At 36.8% G+C, this 22,440-nt stretch overlaps 1 protein-coding gene across 11 annotated transcripts in view; it reads left to right on the top strand.

Moving 5' to 3' along the window:
- Window positions 1–22,000, top strand: part of SLIT2 (slit guidance ligand 2) — a 262,113-nt gene extending 240,113 nt beyond the window's left edge. For 7 of the 11 annotated variants that reach the window (XM_080589489.1, XM_080589493.1, XM_080589491.1 and 4 more), the window contains 8 exons: window positions 263–356; window positions 2,283–2,420; window positions 2,514–2,754; window positions 3,081–3,211; window positions 7,241–7,395; window positions 15,811–16,099; window positions 20,152–20,363; window positions 21,449–22,000. In XM_080589489.1, coding sequence (XP_080445615.1) covers window positions 263–356; window positions 2,283–2,420; window positions 2,514–2,754; window positions 3,081–3,211; window positions 7,241–7,395; window positions 15,811–16,099; window positions 20,152–20,363; window positions 21,449–21,690 — 1,502 coding nt within the window. In that variant the 3' untranslated portion in view covers window positions 21,691–22,000. Of the gene's footprint in view, window positions 1–262; window positions 357–2,282; window positions 2,421–2,513; window positions 2,755–3,080; window positions 3,212–7,240; window positions 7,396–15,810; window positions 16,100–20,151; window positions 20,364–20,705; window positions 20,795–21,448 lie in introns of all 11 variants that reach the window. The other 4 variants (XM_080589497.1, XM_080589494.1, XM_080589498.1 and 1 more) reach the window with 3 other exon arrangements.
- Window positions 22,001–22,440: the final 440 nt, after the last annotated feature.

Raw genomic sequence — 22,440 nt, 5'->3', positions numbered from 1 at the left:
AGGAAAAAGTAGAAAGCAAGTTTTCATTGTTGGGTAATTGGAATTATATTGTCAGACAGTAATATTAACAGGTGTTTTTTCAGGGAACACATTACTTATAGTACAAATCTGAATATTTCTGTGTGAAATGTATTCATTATATCATGAGGTATGTATTTTTTTAGTGTTAACAAAAAAAATCATAGCAGTTACTTTTAAAATACAGTTATTTTCAGGTCACTGTGGTGTTTTCACTGAGTTGACAACATACATTACATTTCAGGTGAGCTCTGTGAGGAGAAACTAGATTTCTGTGCTCAAAACCTGAATCCTTGCCAACATGACTCAAAGTGTATATTGACACCCAAAGGTTACAAGTAAGTTTAAAATATTGTCACGATCTATCTGAGTCTAAATTTCTATTTATTTATCCTGTTCAACTTCTTTTCTTTTATTGGAAGTACATTCTATTCTCAAAATACTGGTTTCAACTATCATCAAATATTGTGGTAGTATAGACCCATTTATTTTCAGGTAGATCTACATTATTATCTTAAATATGTTTTCTGAATTAAAAGATCCTTAACAGTTCTAATTTCAGTGAGAATTTAAAGAGGAACAAAATATAGAGCGGTTAGTCTATGTAAGTGTCTATACAAACCTTTGTAGTAGCTTAGCCAGTAGGAAAATAATTATGTTTATCTGAAGTGGAATTATTATTTTGCTTTCTGAGAATTAATTGTGAAAGAGGTTATTAGGAAGGCACAGTGAAAGGTATAAAACAAAGTTAATTCCCAAGAAAACTAATCCGTAATTATACCATATCCTTATAATTAATTAGTACACACACTTTAAAGTGTTTTTAATAGGCTTTGGGTTAATAAATTTAGGAAACCTGCAGCTTTCGCACATGTTTTATGCACAGTATGTTCTTGTCCCAGAATCAGCTTATCTAGGAATGATAATCATTCCTACTACTTGTGAAACAATGTGTTATTAAAATGTGGCAAAAAAATATTCAACTATATCAAATATTCATATGAAAATGAAATGAAGTTGATAGTTTTAAACTGGAAAATAGAAAACCTGTTGGATTTAAATTTGTCTGTGTTATGTTTATTATCTTCATGTCATTTCAGTAAACCTAGTTTGGTATGTTATACTTGACTGCCCAGTTCATTAATCTTCCATCTTTAAAATCTCACTTTCTGAGATTTTAAATCAGAAACTAACACATGCATTAACTTCAAGCATGTATCTCACTTTTTAATAGTGTGCCTTATATTCTTCATTCCATTTTCTGATTCATATTTCTTGAGTAAAAATTGGGACATACTTTATTGAAGTACTTAATGTAACATTACACAGCTATTTGAAATGACTCCTGGCTCTTTAGAGCAAGTCTTAGATACAAGAAGAAACAACATCAAGAAGGGAATCACAAGCTCTAATGAAATCAATCACATACATCTTAATAAAAAGAAAAACATGTGAATGTGTGAATTAGTAATCTTTTCCACTCATTTTTCACAGAGTTCTGAGCATTCACTCAATCTAACATATGAGAATTCCCTGCAGAAATGCCATTAGCATTAACAATGAGAGTTGTATGAGTAAAAAAAAATAAAATAATAATAATCAAAAAATAAAATAATAATCAAAACAACAACAACAAAATTACATACTATTTTGATAATGTGAAGTTTCCAGTCCAGTGGGGATTTGGGTCCCAGGGAAGGGATAGGGTGTGTTTTGAGACTTACCATTAGTTCACTAACCATGCAGCTATTGGTCTGGTTGATCTTCTAGTGGAAAAAAAACTATGAATAACCTATAAACTGAATAAATGGATCATTGGCCCAATCCTAGTTGCTCAGTTGACAAAGGAAATATCCATCAGTATAACAGAAACCTTGGATTATTTTTCTCAGTTTCAGCAACTAAGCATAATTGATTATTTTTAGTGTTCACAGCCACTTAGCACATCCCTTAACTTTCTGCATTACTCATAAATTCCAAGAACTGTCAAAATGATTCATGAGGGCTCTCTAGATTTTAAGACACAAGTTATTCGATATAATGTCAGATAATGAGTAAGCATGTATAACTGGCAAACCTGGATTCCATGCATTGTAGATTCTCCAAATAATAACATGATTAAGCTACATAGTTTTTAAATACAAAGTCACAGTAATGATTTTTTTTCCTCAAGTTTTAAATAATTCAGTAGGTCCTTAGCTTTGTCATAAGCACACTATTATTAAGAGGCACTGTGTTATCCAACTTGCTTTCCTGTTTCACAGATGTGATTGCACACCTGGATACGTAGGTGAACATTGCGATATTGACTTTGATGACTGTCAGGACAACAAATGTAAAAACGGAGCACAGTGTACTGATGCAGTTAATGGGTATACATGTATTTGCCCGGAAGGATACAGGTGAGGAAGATCTGAAGACAATAAAAACATGTATGTCTTTCTAAAAGTCACATTTTATTTTTTTGAAATACTGATTTTTCTATTTGTATTTAGTGGCTTGTTTTGTGAGTTTTCGCCGCCAATGGTTTTACCTCGCACCAGTCCTTGTGATAATTATGAATGCCAAAACGGAGCCCAGTGTATTATAAAAGAGAGTGAACCAATCTGCCAGTGTTTATCAGGCTACCAGGGTGAGAAATGTGAAAAACTGATCAGTATAAATTTTGTCAACAAAGAATCCTATCTACAAATTCCTTCAGCTAAGATACGCCCCCAAACCAATATCACTCTGCAGGTAAGATTGCTTCTTTTGCAGATTCTGATCTGGAAAATGGTGTAAATGATCTTTCATAGTGTGGAAAAATACCCACAATGGATTGGCTCACTTAAACAGCTTTTCACAGTTTGAGCTAAAAATATATAAGAACACGCGAATAACTCTATCATACTGAAGTAGATGGGCTTATTGATTGGAAGAGAAAGAATTTTGTCATGTTGTCAATGAAGGAAGAATTTTACAGTGAAGTAATAGGCTATAGCAGTAAATTCAGAAATTCACTTACTACAGCATTTTGATTTAATATTTTTAGTTCTTTCTAAGTGTTTCTTTCTTTTAATTAGATTGCCACGGATGAAGACAGTGGGATCCTTCTCTACAAAGGCGATAAAGATCATATAGCAGTAGAGCTGTACCGTGGTAGAGTGAGGGTCAGTTATGACACAGGATCTTATCCAGCCTCTGCAATTTACAGGTGAACACAGATTTAAAAAAAAAAAAAAAAAGTAACTGAAACAAAACATGTCTTCATTTTTTATACCAAAATCACATATTTTGAATAGATGGTTAAAAGAACTACTACATGCAATTTAATGTATTGTCAGATATTTCATAATTAAAACATATTGCCAAAAGACATGATTTTGCTTGGAAAATAACTCTAATGCACATATGTCAAAAAGATAATACATTATTTGATCCATTAAAACTGAGTTAGCCTTTCAGCAGAATATTTATACATTTGTGTAAAACTCACATGTGAAAGTGTTGTGTTTTTTTTTTTCCCCATGATGTTACTGCCAAGTAGTTTTCTAGTGTGCAGGGTAAAGTGCAGAACTATACTGCATAAGCAGAAATGAAATGGCAGTTTAGTTTCTCTTCTCTTCTGTGTTAGGCAGTCTTAAAAAGTGGGACTTTTCCCTGGCAAGGGAGGAGAAAGCTAAAAATTTGATTCTAAAAAAGGCACTACCTTTGAAAAATAAATGTTTTTTGCTTCCAAAGTCATCAAGAGATAGAATCCACATCTGTTTCTTAAGTCAAATTTCTCTGATTTTCTGAAAAAAAATACTAACTGAATTTCCCAGATTTTCTTGTCACTCATTTTAAGGATTTGCATACAGACATTGCAAGAGTGAGCAAAAAGACAACAGGCATCACTTCGTCATTGATCTGCCTATTGTTACAAATACATTCAGAAGTAATTGGGGAGTATTAATATTAGTTTTTCCCAAATCTTCTTTTTACTGTATTTACACATCTTGCATTGTAAAACTATTATCTAGTGAGTATTCGCTTGCTGGAGATTCTAGTAGCTGACACTGTTCTGACATAACATTGAAAGTAAATGATTTTTAGAAATGGTTACACCCAAATGGCAATATAAAATCAAAATCTTAAGTCTATGTAGCAGGGAACCAAGCTAAACTTTCTTAGGTAATAACAGCAAGGGAACTGTGGTTTTAGTAGTGTTCCACAGGAAAAAAAAAATAAATACAATATTAAGTTGATTAATAAAATCATATCCTTATACAAGAAGGATCTGAAGATTGCTTCTGTTTTCTGATGCAATATATGATTTAAAACGTTGTTTACAGTTCCATGAGATGGTTTAACCTGTGGAAATACTATATGTATTTTAATTGTATCTACTGTTGTATATTAAAAATAGGATTTGACTTTACAGAGGATTTAAGTATTTAACAGAAATTTAAAATTGCAAAAAAGAATAGGCAAGCTGTGTTTCACTAACCAAAGATGAGATGCCTGAAACAGAGGTCAAAAACAAACAACAACAGAAAGAGTAGAGAGATTAAACCAAGTTAAAATAAAGTTTTACTATATAAATGGCAGTCAAGAAATGGTGCGTTGAGAAGGAGTCAAGTGGGAGCTGTAAAGCCTGCAGAGGTGCTTGTAGTAGCAATAAAACAAAGTTGCAAACAGATGATTTAATCATGATAAATATGGAGAATGAACAATAACAGCAGTCTAGCTTTGTAGAGTGAATGAGAACTGCTTTACCAATGGGAGTTGACGGCAGAAAGAGCCATCATCCCCAAAGCACTCGTAAGTAAATATGAGTAACAAGATAAGATGATGGCAGTGTCTAGATCAATAATGAACATTAATTCATTGGAGATGGTTAATTTGGAAAAGTTGATCCGCTTGGGTTTTGTTCGGTCTAGACATCAATTTTTAAATGATAAATGTTTTTGTTTGTTTGTTTTTAATATATGTGTATATATATATATATATATATATATAAACCTCTTCATTTTGTAAAGCAGTTTTCATCATATATTTACTGGAAATATGGGAATATTTCTTCACAAATCATTATTCTTCTACAGAGTTCCAGAAGCTTTAAATCAGTTTTTGTTACAGCTTTTCATTAGGATCTATGCATTCAGCTCTTAATTCTCCAATGGGAAATGGGCTAGAAGTAATGTAAGTGCATTGGCAGGAAATATTGCACAGATATGCTTTGTGTTTATTTCCCCTTTAATTTAAACCACTCTTAGCTAGGAGAGCTCCTCTTTCTGCAGTAAATTTTTACCAGTGAAACAGTTAAAAACTAGAAGCTTTTAATAAACACATGCTCTGTACACATTATGTTTTATACTTCCCTGGAATAATGACCTCTTTCTATAAAAACACGTTCTGTGTTGCTCTCATCATTTTAAATACTGTAGTGTGAAAGGTTGATAAGTTGTAAACTAACATAAGTTGCCTTGGAATAAGAACATTATATCTGGGCTTCTTGTTTACTTGAGCCAAAAAGTCGTATCCAATTTTAATTCTTGTAACTTTTTTTTTTTTTTTTACTAGATTCATTGAAATGTGTTAAATTTATCCTGGCACTTTTCTTATTGCTCGACTACAGCAAGCAACCTCTAATGATTTGAATAGACCATACTCTTTAGGAATGATAAACTCCACCTTTTTCTTCGCCACACTGAAACTCTCAGTCGGTCCGCCCTCCTGCCCATTCTCAAAAACTGCTTATTCTGCCAGTGTCTGCACTGTGTGTTTGTCCTTTCATGTAGAGCTCAGCTTATGTAAAACATGCATGCTACCATGCAATCTTATATCCATGTGGGTCTGGACTTGTCTACATAGCTGAAGTTGGTAATAAATAGCTAAGAAGCAGCTTAATGTATCACAGCTGTAAACGACTATGTGAGTGCTTCTGATCTGTTCCAGGGCAAATGCAGTTAGGTTAATTAAACCATCATTAAAGATGTTATAAGGTAATTTGTTTGATTTTTGCCCAGAGATTTAGGAAGATAATCCTTTTCCTCTATACTGGTTTTGTAATAAGAAGAGCTCACTGTCTATATGACTGTCCATCTCAGCATAACATCATACAATTGGTTCATTTAATTTACATTTCAAAGGCTTAAGCTAACCTATCTGATGGCATTCTAAAGCAAATAGATGCTGCCATGGGAATGGTTATGGCTGGTCTCTGGACTACAGCTCATTGTCATAACTTCCATACAGTCATACATTCAGCTCTTAACTCTTCAGTTAAAAATGGGCTAGAAGTAATACGAGTATAATGCTGTATTCAGACCTGGAATTACTCAATTCAGAGACTTGCTTCTCTGATGTGCCTAAACTGTGCTCAAGTGCAGAGTAGCTACCCTGCACTTAAATATTTGCTGTATAGTATTGATGCTAATAAGTACAGACAGCCATTACTTGTACTTAGCAACATTAATGTGTAGGCATGTCCTTGCACAGCATAAGTACCACACTTGAAGAAAGTCTTCTCTGTATGAAACATTTCAGGCATTCTCCTGATAGTGGGTTCATATCTTGTTAGTCAGCAGAAGGAAATGGTATACACAGGCAAAACAACAGCAACAACAAAAACACCACAACATTCACAGTACAAGCCAGAAACTGCACACAGAAATAACCAGGCCTAATAAACACTACATATTATCTTATTGCTAGCATCAGTAGAGCTGCCCAGACCAATGATGTGATTTTCTTTGGCAGGCCTAAAGTCAGATGTTGTTCCATATTCCATGAAACTATAGGTTTATATATCACTGGAGTCAACTCAAGCCTTCATACTTGCAGAATATGTAAACTCACTACTTTGCAACATGTAGGATACATACACACATATACTGAAAAATCGCATCGTTGTGTAGGAAATACAAACTGTTTTTGTGTTTGGCTTTCTGCCTAGTAAATGTATTTCAACTCATGTTTAGAGTATCGTCTGTATTTTTACAGTTCATGATTTGATGAAGACAGGAATGACAATGAAAAGTGGCTATTAATAACTACAATACATATCACTAATAGAGTGATATTGAAGGAGTATAACATTGTATTGGCTCTTATGCATGCCTGCGTGTCCTACTATAACCTAGTTTTCCAGAAACTGTACTCCTGGAGAAGTTTTGTTCTGAAATTGTATTAACAATTAAAGTGAAAGAAAATCAGAATGGTTCTAACCAGAATTAAATGTATAATATTTATTTTGCAGTGTGGAAACTATTAATGATGGCAATTTCCACATTGTGGAGCTGCTAGCCATGGATCAGATTCTGTCTTTGTCTGTTGATGGAGGAAGCCCCAAGATAATTACCAATTTGTCCAAGCAGTCCACTCTGAATTTTGACTCTCCACTGTACGTAGGAGGTAAGAGAATCAGCTAATTTAGTCTGGTAATATACATTAATAAATACATAGTAAGAGACTTATTCATTGAGATAACATCTTAAAATGAATTTTGAGCAGTTGGTCTCAATAGTTTCAATATTAACAAATAGTACTGGAAGAGTAGCTAGTACTCTAAAAATAAATAATGCCCTTATACTTTGAATTTACTTGAAAAATGAAGCATGTCCCCATAAACTGTATCTGTTGCTATTTAATCAGTATGGATATGTGATGCCCACTGGAAAATTCTGTAATTTTCTACTGTTCATTGTAGCTTTTTATTGTAATGAAGAAGTGCACATCATTTAGCTACCTGAAGATTCAGTAATGCCTATTCAGAAAGTGTAGAATTGTAGCATCCTGTTTTGGTCATGTTTTACATTTCTATTTCACTGTACAGGTATCTGCAGGAAATGATAGCAAAGTATAAAGTCTTGAAGTATAATTTCCGTCTTGAGATCTTATTGCTTAGGGCTGATAAGAGTTACTGGTTATTTGGTTTGGTAACAAGGGAAGAGACTGGATAGTTGCCATACAGTATGTGGCAGGGTTGTTTGGGGAGTTTTCTGGTTTGATTTGGTTTGGTTTGAGAAGAAATCATTCTTTCAGTAAAACTGATATTATGTTATTGTGTAGATAAACATAGAACATTTCTGATTATTTTCTGTGATTTACTGTATAGAACTATGGATTCAAGCCCATTTTTAAACAGCAGTTTTTGCTGAATTTTTGATGGGCCTGCATAACCTAGGTTAAGAGTCAAAAACTTCAGCCACCACTTTGTGCCTTCTGACCATCCTGGGTAGCAGGTGTCATTCTTAATGATCAGAGCTTCAGCATAGTTGTTAAATAGTGTCAATCTTCTACCAGTCTTCAACTTCTACTTAGTTTAACCTCACACTCTTACAGGAGACTTCTAAGGAGTCTCCTTCTGATCTGTTCTTTCTGTAAGAAGAATACATACTTTCTTTGTCTTTATCATTGTAATGTTGTCCAATTCTTAAGAACTCTTTTGTGTCTACGTTTTTTTGACTTGAGCATGTTCACTCTGTGCAAAAAAAAAAAAGGTTATGCTACCAATAGTACGTTCATCAGTCACTTATTTTCTCTATCAAAGGTGTTATTTATCCTCTTTCTAAATATTCTAATATTTCTAAATACAGAAGACCTCACAGCAGCTTCTTAGATTTATTTGTAATGGGAAAGACAAACAGAAATTCCTTTCATTCTGATCGAGAATAGTCTATTTCTCCTATAAAACCAGAGAAACAAGTGCCTCAGTTGCAAGTGATGAGGGATGAGTTTTGTATCTAAAAATCACCACTGTTTCTTTGGAACACTTCAGGTTTTTTGTCACATCTTTTTGGATTTGGTCATTGCCTCCTTCCATCTAAGATGAAAAGAAGTACAAGATATAATTCAATATTACTCATTGCTCCTCATACCAGCAAAGAAAATAATTGATGTTATGAAATATATGAGCTGCCTTTAATATTGCCTTGTATCACACATCTTCAAAGGAGGATTGCATTGTGGAAGTGTACCTATTTTTTCACCTGCATCATTTCACCTGCATCACAAGTCGATGGGGCCGGATGACATCCACCCGAGGGTACTGACAGAACTGGCAGAGGAGCTGGCCAAGCCGCTTTCCATCATTTATCGGCAGTCCTGGCTATCAGGGGAGGTCCCAGTCAACTGGCAGCTAGCAAATGTGACGCCCATCTACAAGAAGGGTCGGAGGGTAGACCCGGGGAACTATAGGCCTGTTAGTTTGACGTCAGTGCCAGTTAAGCTCATGGAGCAGATTATCTTGAGTGTCATCACGCGACACTTACAGGGCAACCAGGCGATCAGGCCCAGTCAGCATGGATTTATGAAAGGCAGGTCCTGCTTGACGAACCTGATCTCCTTCTATGACAAAGTGACACGCTTAGTGGATGAGGGAAAGGCTGTGGATGTGGTCTACCTTGACTTCAGTAAGGCTTTTGACACCGTTTTCCGCAACATTCTCCTCAAAAAACTGGCTGCTCGTGGCTTGGACTGGCGTACGCTTCGCTGGGTTAGAAACTGGCTTTATAGCCGGGCCCAAAGAGTTGTGGTGAATGGAGTCAAATCCAGTTGGAGGCCGGTCACTAGTGGAGTCCCCCAGGGCTCAGTGCTGGGGCCAGTCCTCTTCAATATCTTTATCGATGATCTTGATGAGGGGATAGAGTGCACCCTCAGTAAGTTTGCAGACAACACCAAGTTAGGTGCATGTGTCGATCTGCTCAAGGGTAGGAAGGCTCTGCAGGAGGATCTGGATAGGCTGGACCGATGGGCTGAGGTCAACTGCATGAAGTTCAACAAGGCCAAGTGCCGGGTCCTCCACCTGGGGCGCAACAACCCCAAGCAGCGCTACAGGCTGGGAGATGAGTGGTTGGAAAGCTGCCTGGCAGAGAAGGACCTGGGAGTACTGGTTGACAGGCAGCTGAATATGAGTCAGCAGTGTGCTCAGGTGGCCAAGAAGGCCAACAGAATCCTGGCTTGCATAAGAAGCAGCGTGGCCAGCAGGTCTAGGGAGGTGATTGTCCCCCTGTACTCGGCTCTGGTGGGGCCGCACCTCGAGTACTGTGTTCAGTTTTGGGCCCCTTGCTGCAAGAAGGACATGGAGGTGCTCGAGAGAGTCCAGAGAAGGGCGACCAAGCTGGTGAGGGGTCTGGAGAACAAGTCTTATGAGGAGCGGCTGAGGGAGCTGGGATTGTTCAGCCTGGAGAAGACAAGGCCCAGGGGCGACCTTATCGCTCTCTATAGGTACCTTAAAGGAGGCTGTAGCGAGGTGGAGGTTGGTCTATTCTCCCACGTGCCTGGTGACAGGACAAGGGGGAATGGGCTAAAGTTGTGCCAGGGGAGGTTTAGGTTGGATATTAGGAAGAACTTCTTTATGGAAAGGGTTGTTAAGCATTGGAATGGGCTGCCCAGGGAAGTGGTTGAGTCACCATCCCTGGAGGTCTTTAAGAGATGTTTAGATGTTGAGCTTAGTGATATGGTTTAGTGGAGGACTTGTTAGTATTAGGTAAGAGGTTGGACTGGGTGATCTTGGAGGTCTCTTCCAACCTAGACGATTCTGTGATTCTGTGATTTCTGCAGTGTTATTTACATAGTGTTCTGTGTCACATTTTTTGGAAGGAGAGATGGTCCTGTATTCTCAGAAGACACTGTGTGCTTCCTTACTTTATTGTCAACATCCATTTGTTGTTTAATGACTTCTAAGACCAATTTTACAACTTCTTGAAAATTAAGATTAGTACAGAATGATTGCCCTGTCTGTTGTGGGCAACTTTTAATGAAATGCCAAGTACAAACATTTAGTGCTAACACTTATTTGTTGATTTGTGACATATGGTTCTCTTCCTTGCATCTTCACCTTGCAGGTCTGTGTCTCCATTAGAAGAATCACATTAATCTGCATCATCCTCTTGAAGTATCAAAAGATTTTCAGAAATTACCTTTTCCTACAGTGGTCTGATTCCTAAGAGCAGGAGTTTTTTTCATCATGAAGCATATGCTTTAGAGATGTCCTGCATTCCCTCTATTTCTGTTCTTCACCTTCAGGCTCCAAGCAGAAAAATACTTTCAGCTATTGTAGAAAATGTTGGTCCAAAACAGAAAGAAAATCACTATTAGAAGAGTGTTATTACAAGATGAAGAAAAAAAAAAAAGCTTTTATGTTCTTTATGTTTTTATATTTATCATCTTAAAGTTTTTCAGATGGTTAAGTTGTTAAGTTTCACTCTTTTATTTTTATGTTACTCATCTTTTTGAGATTCATTCATTTTTTTTTTGTACCCAAATCTATGTAGAATTTTTAAAGAATTTGATCACACATTTCCTTCAGTTAAGAACTCAAATTCTCACTAGAATTTTATGCAGTATTCTTATCTTTGCCAAAGTCTTAGTTTGACACCTATATCGTCATGTAGCTTACACTTACTCTTATCACCTTTCTGTTAAAATGGCATTTCTGGTAAGCATCACCTCAGCTGGCAGGATGAATGAAATTCAGACTTGACAGCAAGTCCTTGTATGGTTCTCTCTCTCTCTTTTGACAAAGCTATTCTTAGGTCACAATTATTTTGGTTGGTTGGGAAGGGGGTAATTTAATCTATTTTTTACAGAAAGGGGGGTAATCAATTTATAACTTTGTATATGTGTGTGCGTGTGACATTTTTTCCAACTCTGTGGCTCTCTCTTGAGGTCAGACCACACACTAGATATTTTTCAGTCTTTCTATAATAGATCTCAATAAATCTTACTGAAAGCTTATGGCTTTTGGTAAGAAGTCTAAAGGGAGAAACTTTCTTCTCTCTTCAACAGGGTCACAGGCTTCACTGTTCACTTCATATTCTACTTTCAGAAATTATAGCGTATTTTACTAGTTGAGAGTGACATCTTGTTTCACAGAAGTCGCTATTTCTGACACAGGTAAGGCATCAGCTGCTTTTCATTTGCAGCTGCTCTGCTCTAGCAGCTTCTTAATGAGATGCTCATTTTCACAGAATCACACAGAAAGGTTGAGGTTGGAAGGGACCTCTGGAGATCATCTGGTCCAACCCCCCTGCCAAGTAGGGTCATCAAGCGCATGTTGCACAGGATTGCATCCAGGCAGGTTTTGAATATCTCCAAAGAACAGAGACTCCACGACCTCTGTGGGCAACCTTTTCCAGTGTTCTGTCACCCTTACAGTAAAGAAATGTCTCCTCATATTCAGATGGAACTTCCTGTGTTTCAGTTTGTGCCTGTTGCCTCTGGTCCTGTCACTGGGCAGCACTGAAAAGAGTCCGGCCACATTATCTTGACAACCACCCTACAGATATTTGTATACATTGATAAGACCCCCTCTCAGTCTTCTCTTCTCCAAACTAAACAGGCCCAGATCTCTCAGCCTCTCCTCATATGACAGATGCTCCAGTGCCGTAATCATCTTTGTAGCCCCCCGCTGGACTTGCTCCAGTAGCTCCATGTCCCTCTTATACTGGGGAGCCAAGAACTGGACACAGTACTCCAGGTGAGACCTCACCAGGCTGAGTAGAGGGGCAGGATCACTTCCCTCAATCTGCTGGCAACACACTTCCTACTCACCTCCAGATACCACTGGCCCTCTTGGCCACAAGGTCACAATGTTGGCTCATGGTTAACCTGCTGTCCACCAGGACTCCCAGGTCCTTCTCTGCAGGGCTGCTTTCCAGCAGGTCGGCTCCCAACCTGTACTGGTGCATGGGATTATTCCTCCCTGGGTGCAGGACCCTGCATTTGCTTTTGTTGAACTTCATGAGGTTCCTCATGGCCCAGACCTCCAGCCTGTTGAGGTCCCTCTGAATAGCAGCACAGCTTTCTGTGGTATCAGCCACTCCTTCCAGCTTTGTGTCATCCACAGACTTGCTGAGGGTGCAATTTGTTCCATTGTCCAGGTCAGTGGTGAATAAGTTGAACAGGACTAGACCCAGTACGGACGCCTGGGGGACACAGCTAGCTACAGGCCTCCAAGTAAACTCAGTGCCACTGATCACAACCTTCTGAGCTCTGCCATCCAGCCAGTTATCAATCCACCTCACTGTCCATTCATCCATCCCGCACTTCCTGAGCTTGCCTATGAGGATATTATGTGTCAAAAGCCTTACTGAAACCAAGGTAGACAATATCCGCTGCTCTCCCCTCATACACCCAGCTAGTCATTCCATCATAGAAGGCTATCAATTTTGTCAAGCATGATGTCCCCTTGGTGAACCCATGCTGGCTATTCTTTCTTATCCTCCATATGCTTGGAGATGACCACCAGGATGAGTGACTCCATTAGCTTTCCGGGGATGGAAGTGAGGCTAACTGGCTTGTAGTTTCCTGGGTCCTCCTTCTTGCCCTTTTTGAAGATTGGGGTTACAGGGGTTTTCTTCTAGTACTCAGGCACCTCTCCTGTTCTCCACAATCTTTCAAAGGTGATGGAGAGTGGCCTAGCAATAACATCCATGAGCTCCCTCAGCACTTGTGGATGCATCCCATCTGCGCCCGTGGATTTGTGAGTGTCAAGTTTGCCTAAGAGATCTCTGACCTGATCCTCTTTGACCAAGGGAAAGGCCTCCTTTCTCCAGACTTCCTCCCTTGTCTCTAAGGTCAGAGATTCCTGAGGGCTGGTCTTAGCAGTGAAGATTGAAGCAAAGAAGGCATTCAGTAATTCTGCCTTCTCTGTATCCTTTAAATTTAATTCTTTATATTCTGCTTTCTCTATATCCTTCTCTGTGTCCTTTATTTTGACAGTATTATTGTATGCCTGTTATTTAATAGAGCCCTTACCATCTGCCTCCTTGGGCAGTGGATTTGATAATTCACCTGTAGCAGGTTCTGTGACCAAAAGCATAAAGGAGGGTGGAAAGGAGGGACAATGCCAAAGATGCTCTCTTACCTTTCAGAAAATACAGCTGAAATACGTCTGCATCATTTCCATGGCAGTTCTTTCCCAAACGATAAAGAACTTCTGTTTAAAAATTGTCAAAGAAATATTTCTAAAGAAAAGGAGAAGCATTTGCACACATTTTGGTCTTCTAACACTTGCTAACTTGCTAGAAGCATAAACTGTACAGGCTAAAAGCTTGCATATATGTTTCAAAATGTCTTCTGCATTAGAGATCATAGAGAAAAAGTTCTCTGAAACATATGTCATATACCTCATATTATATTGTGTGATATATTCTTATATGCTTCCCAGAAGTCATATCTAAATTTCCTGACACTTGCATATATCTACTTTAGCATTGCATTAATGCAATAATTAATTTTGCAATGGATAAATTCAGTGCATCTATTCTCCTATTAGGTACCTGAAGTCATATGCCTATATATTTGCTGAGCATTGCTTTCAAGGGAAGCTTTGGGGTTAAGAGTCCATGATGACTTTGCCTTGACTCTGAATTTTGGAAATACAGCACATAGTTTTGAGGGAATGAAAATTAATGATTGTTTGCAGTCTGAGTCCTTTAATATAATAGCCCTAAGCCTATGTTACTTAGGTGATAAGATCAGAGAAGATTAAGCCTTAAGCAGTATAGATACGATATTATTAATTCCTATAACTGTAGAATAGCCCAATGAAATTATAATAACATGTAAATGAAAGGCAGGTCTACTTCATTCAGTTGCACAGCCATTCCACAGTACTCTTAACTCTTCATTCTGAGTAACTGTATAAAAACGTTAGAAGTTTACAGGGTTAAGGAGCAACAATGCAGAACATTAGATCTTTCTCTGGTTGTTATCTTACTAAGTACCAGAATTAAAACTGCTAATTTTGCTTATGAATTCAGCTGTGCAGCTAACGATCATATTTGTTTTCAGGTAACCAAATTTTTTTTAATGCTCAATACACTTTGATTTCCTTTACTTATTAGTCTCAGGAGGCACTGAAGATTTGTGCATTAATTATTTGAATTTTATGTCTTAAGGACTAATTAATATAGGGCAAAATGTTGGCAATAAGTTTAAAAAAATAGAAAGGCAGAATAATAGGAGAAAAAGCTTTATTTTTAAAAGGAAACAATGTTTAAGAGTAGTGTTTGTCTGAATTGTCATAAATTACTAAAGTAACCCAAAGGAATGATAACTAAATTACATACACGTGACTCCTGCTCCAGTTCCACCTCTTACAATTATAGACTACAACAAAGGAAATATTCTGAAAATAATGAGCATTTGCACTACCTAGAAATATCTACAAATAAGTATTTTGATATTGAATTATTGTTATTATTGTCTATCTTTGATTGCAATGGTAATAACAAACTATGAGTGACTTTTTTATTAATCTTCTTTTAGGGCACGCTGAACAAAAGTATTTTTGAAAGTAATGAAACCTCCCTCACTTGAGCGTTTCTTTTAAAAAATATTCACTAGCAAAATTTCACATTTGAAATGTGTATGCCAGCTCCAAATTGATGACCTGGTCCTACTAAATTCTTCTGGATTTGAGCATCTTAGCAGTTGATGCATGATTTTTGTAAAGTGCTAAATTTCAACAATTTTTTTTTTTCAAGATTCAGACAATATCTTAGACTTAATTGCATTACATCAAAAACAGTCATGTGCTCAAACCTTTTCATAGTTGTGAGCTTCCTGTATGAACTCCTCTATCCATCTCTTTAGTTGGAGCTAAAGACTTACAGTTTTAGAGTTGGTTTTCATGCATGCTTGACAACCAGGACGTTTTCCAAATGCTAGCTCATTGCACATTGTTGTAGGCTGACTATCTGCACAGAATTAATTAGGAATAAGTACATTTTTTAATGTATTAAAAAAAATAGGGAAAATGGTATGGAATGGAAACCGTACCAAAAATGTATTGATTATTTGCTATTGTTCATTTTCTAGGCATGCCTGTGAAAAATAACATTGCAGCTTTACGCCAGTCTCCGGGCCAGAACGGCACAAGCTTCCATGGTTGCATCCGTAATCTGTATATCAACAGTGAACTCCAGGACTTCAGAAACGTGCCACTGCAAGTGGGAATTCTGCCAGGTTGCGAGCCTTGTCATAAGAAAGTTTGTGTGCATGGAACATGCCATGCTACCAGCCAGTCAGGCTTTTCCTGTGAGTGTGAAGGAGGATGGACTGGACCTCTCTGTGATCAACAAACTAATGACCCCTGTCTCGGAAATAAGTATGTCCTTCCTCAAGACAGAACAATAGTGTAATATGCATATAATTATCCTCTTATATATGTTTTTTCATAAAAGTTCACACTTTTTTTCAACAAGAAACAAAATATGCTGAGCATGTAAAAGTGAAAACAGCATCCAGATTATAGTGTATTCTTTCCGTAAACTTAATGGAAAAGTTCCCTGTTTAGGGGAGCAGATACACACATCACACTGTAGTTCTGCCTAAAGCCTTAACATGGGATATGATTGGAGGCTGTGCTGTTACATGCTTCTGTACTGGCTAGTTATGTAATGAGTTACGGTGATGCAAGTGCAACTATTGGTATGATACTTAACACAAAAATAATTTCAAAGAATTTGCAAATGAAAAAAAAATGATTATAATTGTATAGAAATTAGGAAATACAATTCTTATTCTTTAAAGTGTTGTAAAACCTTGATACAATGGATGTTTCTAATAGTTTTCATATTTCCACAATACCGCATGTTTTGGCTGAAAAATAGCTTTCTACCTTTGTGGTAAACTTCTGTTTAAGTATGTGTGTGCTAATTCTTTTTGTAGACTTAAAAGAACATTTTATGTTGGACATTTTATCTGTGTTTATAGAGAGGGTCATCTATATATGTGTGTGTATCTATATAGAGATATGAAAGTATTTATATGTATGTGTATTTATCTTATCGATTTGCTACAGAGACAAGTAAAATTTCTTGGCTCATGATCTCCCAGCACAAGAAGATCAGAAACTTCAGAAGTTCAGAGTACTTCAGGTTGTGTTGGTCACGCACAACAAAGATATCATTCTGTCTACCCTTACCACTGTCCCGCTGTCCTTGCTGCAGTTTGGCAAACACCTTTTTTGTTTGTTTGTTTGTTTGTTTGTTTGTTTCCAAGGGTAAAGAAGTCCAGCCTGGACTTTTTTAGTGCTCTGGCCTATATGGTTTTTGACTTTTGAAGACCAGTGCCCTGAGTTTGCTAGGACATTCTAATAAGGCAAATTTTGACTCCAATATAAAATTACATATAAGTAATCTTTTGACATAGTGTGTGTTGAGAGTCTGACCCTTTAAAGCTTTATACACTAGTTAGCATGCTTTGTTTACATTGGTTATGGACTGTTTCAGCGCTATTGAGTTTTGAACTCTTCCCAGAGCCATATCAGTGAAATTTTGAGGCATATCGTTGTAGCACTTCATTGTCTATGAATCTTCTTTCTTACACTGTTTGCTTTTACAGTTGCTTAAGAAAGAAAGAAAAAAAGTCACAGCAGGTTAAAAAATATAAATGCAGTGTTTATCACATCCATGTTATACCTTAGGAGTCAAAAATAAGGATCTGTACCATTAAGTTCTATAATAAGAGAACACAGATAATTTCTTTGAAATACCCTTGAAAAATTAGATTATATATAGATTCTTAAAACTATATGCATCTATACCCAAACTGAGTACTTCTTGCCATGAATTACAAAACTTGGCAAGTATCAGATACATACAGCTTGGAATTTCTTTCATGGATGGAATTAAGTGAGCACGATATTAGTATTTTGTTAGCTCTTGCAAGTATTGTTTTTGTTTCAGTTGTATATAGTGCTGTGAGCTTTTAGCAGAGAAAGCCAAACCAAAATTCTTTACTTGGAATGAAGGAGGTTTCTGTTCTTTAGTTTCTGGGGGATTTGATTTCTTGATGCACCTCTAAATCCTGCCTATTGAATAGGTGCATTTTGTCTGCTTAGTACAATAAGATGTTCCACTTTATCTGAGAAACAGAGTTACTACTGTGATCTCTGTTTGGAAAATGTAGGAGATCTTTTAGAGATCCTTGCACACCATAAAAAGCTTAGGACTTTGATTTATTTTACATAAATCAAGATGCTTGAGTTAGGAATAAAGTGACCAAAGTTTGCTCGATAGTTGCTTGCTAAAGGAAGAAACACATTTCTGAAGAGTAAATTAGACCTCAAGTGGTCTAATCACCTTATGGATAAGCTTGTTTTTCTTCTTGAGTGTGTGGGGAGCCTATGGCAATTACAAATCTAACGAGTGCCTGACATAGGTACCTAAAATTAGATAAGCTGAAACTGTGCCTGAGAGTTTGCACTTAGCTTGATGTTCCTTGCAGTACGGTCTGAAGATGAATTTTTTTTTTAATGAAATTCTTCAAAGAACAGGTGGAAGCAAAAGTAAAAGATCTGGCATTAGCTAAGATTTAATCATCTTTAAGTCAAGAAGAATTTTACCAAAGATCCTGACACAGATTGCTTTGATATCTAAAACAGCATGCATAGAATATGACATGATATCAGTGTTGCCTGAGTAGCTTCATAAATCAGATGTCCTGAAAGTGTTTCATATCTACAGTGTTTAATCCCAAACTGGATATGTGGATGGAGGCTGTGTGTTGCACCATTTGAAAATCCTGTGTTGAGAAGGTCTTCCCATACTCTTTTTCTTTCCAGTTAACACCATGGTAAAGCACTTGGGCAGAATAAAGGGTACAGATAGAGAATTGTGGCGTAGCTGTCATCAGTGAGTGGAACTTGGTGACATTTATAAGCTGAAAAAAGGTTTTTAATAGATAATTCAAGTTTGTCAAAGTTAAAATATGTTGTGCGTTCTTTTCAATTTTACCAAAATTCTTACTGTACTAAAGGAGTAGAGTACAAAGGAAAAAGCTTCCAGAAATACTATTATCTAAAAAATTTGAAAATGAGATGTTCTTACCAGAACTCTTCTTTTACTATGATATGACACTTTATATAATTTTTTTCTTAATCTTCTATATTGAAACAAAGTATTTTATTTTAGATTGAATGTATTTTTTTTTCATCCAAAGCTTTTCACTTATTTATGTGGCTGCCACAAACTGCTAAGGAGTCTGTGGGCTCAGGGATCTTACAGTACAGAGAGGAGAAACATTGCAGTGACAATGACCTTGAGTATCAGGATTGCATTCCTTCCTGCAGAGGAATCTTTGCTGTCTCCTTACAAAACAGTACATAGAAAACTTGTGTGAGGCAACAGTTAAAGGAAATGACATTATTTCTAGGAAGAAAGTTATTGACCATGTGCCACCAAACGAACAAAGGGAAGTGTTATTATTGCAAGTCTTTGGTGATGTTTTCAGAAGATCAATTTCCCTAATTCTCAGCTTACACCTAGGAACAGGTAATTAGACATCTTTCTTTTGGGAAATGCCACCTCTCAGAGAAGTAAGACTAGCTGTGTGTTCCCATACTGTACAATCGGAACTTAAAAGATGCAGCTTAACTCACAGCCTTTTTGTCTGACAACAAATTTGAGCCTGCCACAAATGTTTGCAACAGCCCAATGGAGAGAGTAGCTAGTTTAAATCATTTGGGTGAGACCTGATAATATGCAACCTCATCTAGTGTGAGTTTCTGCACGAGTGCTAGATGAGCACTGCCAGCCATTCGTGAACACCTGGCTCACACGTTAGATGACCATGCCAATGGCAGTTTTCAGTGCAGACTACTGCATTCGATGGGGGGGAGGGTGGGTTAGGACACATGTTCAGCTTTGAAATTGCCATTGCTTGGAACAGAAAAATTTTAGCTAGGAAGTATCTGACCTGTCTTTGTGCTGGGAGCCCCATGCTTCATGAGTGACAATATGCTTTTATAAATGATAACAGAATTTCAGGTGAGTATCCTTTTCTCTACTTAATTCTAATGGATTGCATTTGGGCTTGATCTTGCTGTGTTCTTGAAAGCATGGTACAAATTTAGGTAGACAGGAAATGCTGAATTTAATAACTGTGGACTATAAAATTCTTCCATAACACATCTACAGTGGTTGTTTTCTGCTGAGACAGAGTTCTGTACTGCAGCTTGTTTTGTGTAAACCTGCATACCAATTATAAGAAGCTTATAAACCACTTCACTGCATCTCACTGAAAATGTCCATTAGAAAAAAAAAAAAAAAAGCAATTTCTTCTGAGTACAGTCCAAAGTATTTGTAGTTAATGTTGCTTAGCCTGAACTTTGATGAATAATTTATTTTTATTCTCTTGGGCTTGTTTCCCCTGTAGATGTGTGCATGGTACCTGCTTGCCAATCAATGCATTTTCATACAGTTGTAAATGCCTGCAGGGACATGGGGGAGTCCTCTGTGATGAAGACGAAATGCTGTTTAACCCCTGCCAATCCATCAGGTGTAAACATGGCAAATGCAGGCTTTCAGGACTTGGGAAACCATATTGCGAATGCAGCAGCGGATACACGGGGGACAGCTGTGATAAAGGTAAAAATAATAATAATTTAAAAATCATGTTATTGTTTTGGTCTTAGAAAAAAGGTTTGTTTTATTAAAACATGAACAGCCAACATTACCAACTTTTTTTTTCCCCACAATGCACACATTTGTTGCTTTTTTTTGACCATAAGACTTTATCTCAGTGAGAGAAAAATCAAACTTTTCCCATGAATTTATTTACATTTTGAAGATTTTTCATCAAATGTTTTGCTGTGAAAACATTTTTTTTTGCCTTTGTTCAGAAACACATTTTTACTATATTTAACTATTACCTTTTACCTGCTGTATCTTTCTGTATTTATTGTTTCTCTGCCTTCTGCAACTGAGAAGCCAAATCCAATGATTCTGCTCCTAGTTTTATCACAAACTCTACTTTTGACCTCTCAGCTTCAACTGATTTATCACAGCGAATTATGCAGGTGAGATGGATGAAAACAGGATGACTTTTCCCCCTACCTTTTTCTTTTTCCTTTGTCTATCAAAGCTCTCCCTCTCCCTCTTTCCCTTACCCCAGATGGCATTTATTTTGTATTGTACATAGATCTGAATAGAAGAGAAGAATATGGTTGTAGAACTTTAAACAGATGTCTCATTTTTAGCTGGTTTTATACCTCAGTAATTTATGAAGTTAGTGGAATGTAACTTGTATTAAATAACAGATTGAATAATATTAAACTCCAGGTCTAATAAATTAAATTGCATGCTCTCTGAAACATTTCCCTATGGTAAATAGAACCAGCTGCTAGCAATGTAGGAACAGAAGATGTGTATTTTCATAAAAGAGGAAAAGATTTAAGCTTCCAATTTTCTTGTCATTGTAATAGCTTTGTATTTATGGTTTACATATACATAATATAAACTTTACTGAAAATAGGAGGTATAGGAAATAAAACTCAGCATTAATCAAATTATGTTTGATAGAACCACTAGTTCCCATTATGCAGCCTGAGTCAAACTTTAAAATATCAATTCCAACCACAATTAGAAACACAGCATCTTCTTTAGCAACCTCAACCCTTCTGTGACCTGTATCTCAAAAGTGTATCTCTTATTTTAAATGTTGTTTTCTGCAGAAATCTCTTGTCGAGGGGAACGAATCCGAGATTACTACCAAAAGCAGCAAGGGTATGCTGCGTGCCAGACGACCAAGAAGGTATCGAGACTAGAATGTAAAGGAGGATGTTCAACCGGGCAGTGCTGTGGACCACTAAGGAGCAAGAGACGGAAATACTCTTTTGAATGCACTGATGGGTCGTCATTTGTGGATGAGGTTGAGAAAGTGGTGAAGTGTGGCTGTACAAATTGTCCCTCCTAAGTGTCCCTGTCACACTTGTCTTTTGAAAATGTTGTATACTTATTGACCGTGTCGGACTAATTAATGCTTCATAGTGGAAATATTTGAAATATATTGTAAAATACAGAACAGACTTATTTTTATTATGAGAATAAAGACTTTTTCTTCATTTGAAAAAAGATTCAAGTGCTTGAACTGAGACTTCTCATAACCAAGAGGAGCTTTGAAGGAAAAAAAAAAAAAAGACCTGGTAACATTGCAACAGTGATGGGAAACTTAACTGCTTTTAACACGGATTCTTCTTTATAACATGCTGAAGATACACTGACACTATACATATTGACTTTCAACTTAACAGCTCAGAGATGAAATGTTGGCCAGAACATGAGGCTTGTTTTTTCACTTTCGTATCAGTATATTTTATTGTCTTGACAGATCATACCAATCACTTACCTATGGATGAGGATGCATTATGAGTGAAAAGAATCAGATTATACAGAAATAACAATTGTATGAAATACATTTTATCTTTGGTATTATTAAGCATCTTGAGAAGATGGGGTCACATTTAGTGGATGGGAAATGGGAGATATGAGAATATACTATAATCCTGAAATCTCCTGATGATGTATACTTTTATGTCAGCATGTTAGCAAAAGAAGCATACAAAAAGTGTTTATCTGCCCTTTTCCAGTATTAATTTTTTGTAATATAAATGTTTGGGGGATGATAAAAATAGATTATTGATGGATAAATTAGTAATAATATGGA

The sequence above is a fragment of the Anser brachyrhynchus genome (genome assembly GCF_964034855.1).
Source record: "Anser brachyrhynchus genome assembly, chromosome: 4".
Lineage (NCBI taxonomy): Eukaryota > Metazoa > Chordata > Aves > Anseriformes > Anatidae > Anser > Anser brachyrhynchus.
Note: the sequence above shows the minus strand (reverse complement) of the source record. Positions and strands in the feature narration are given on the sequence as shown.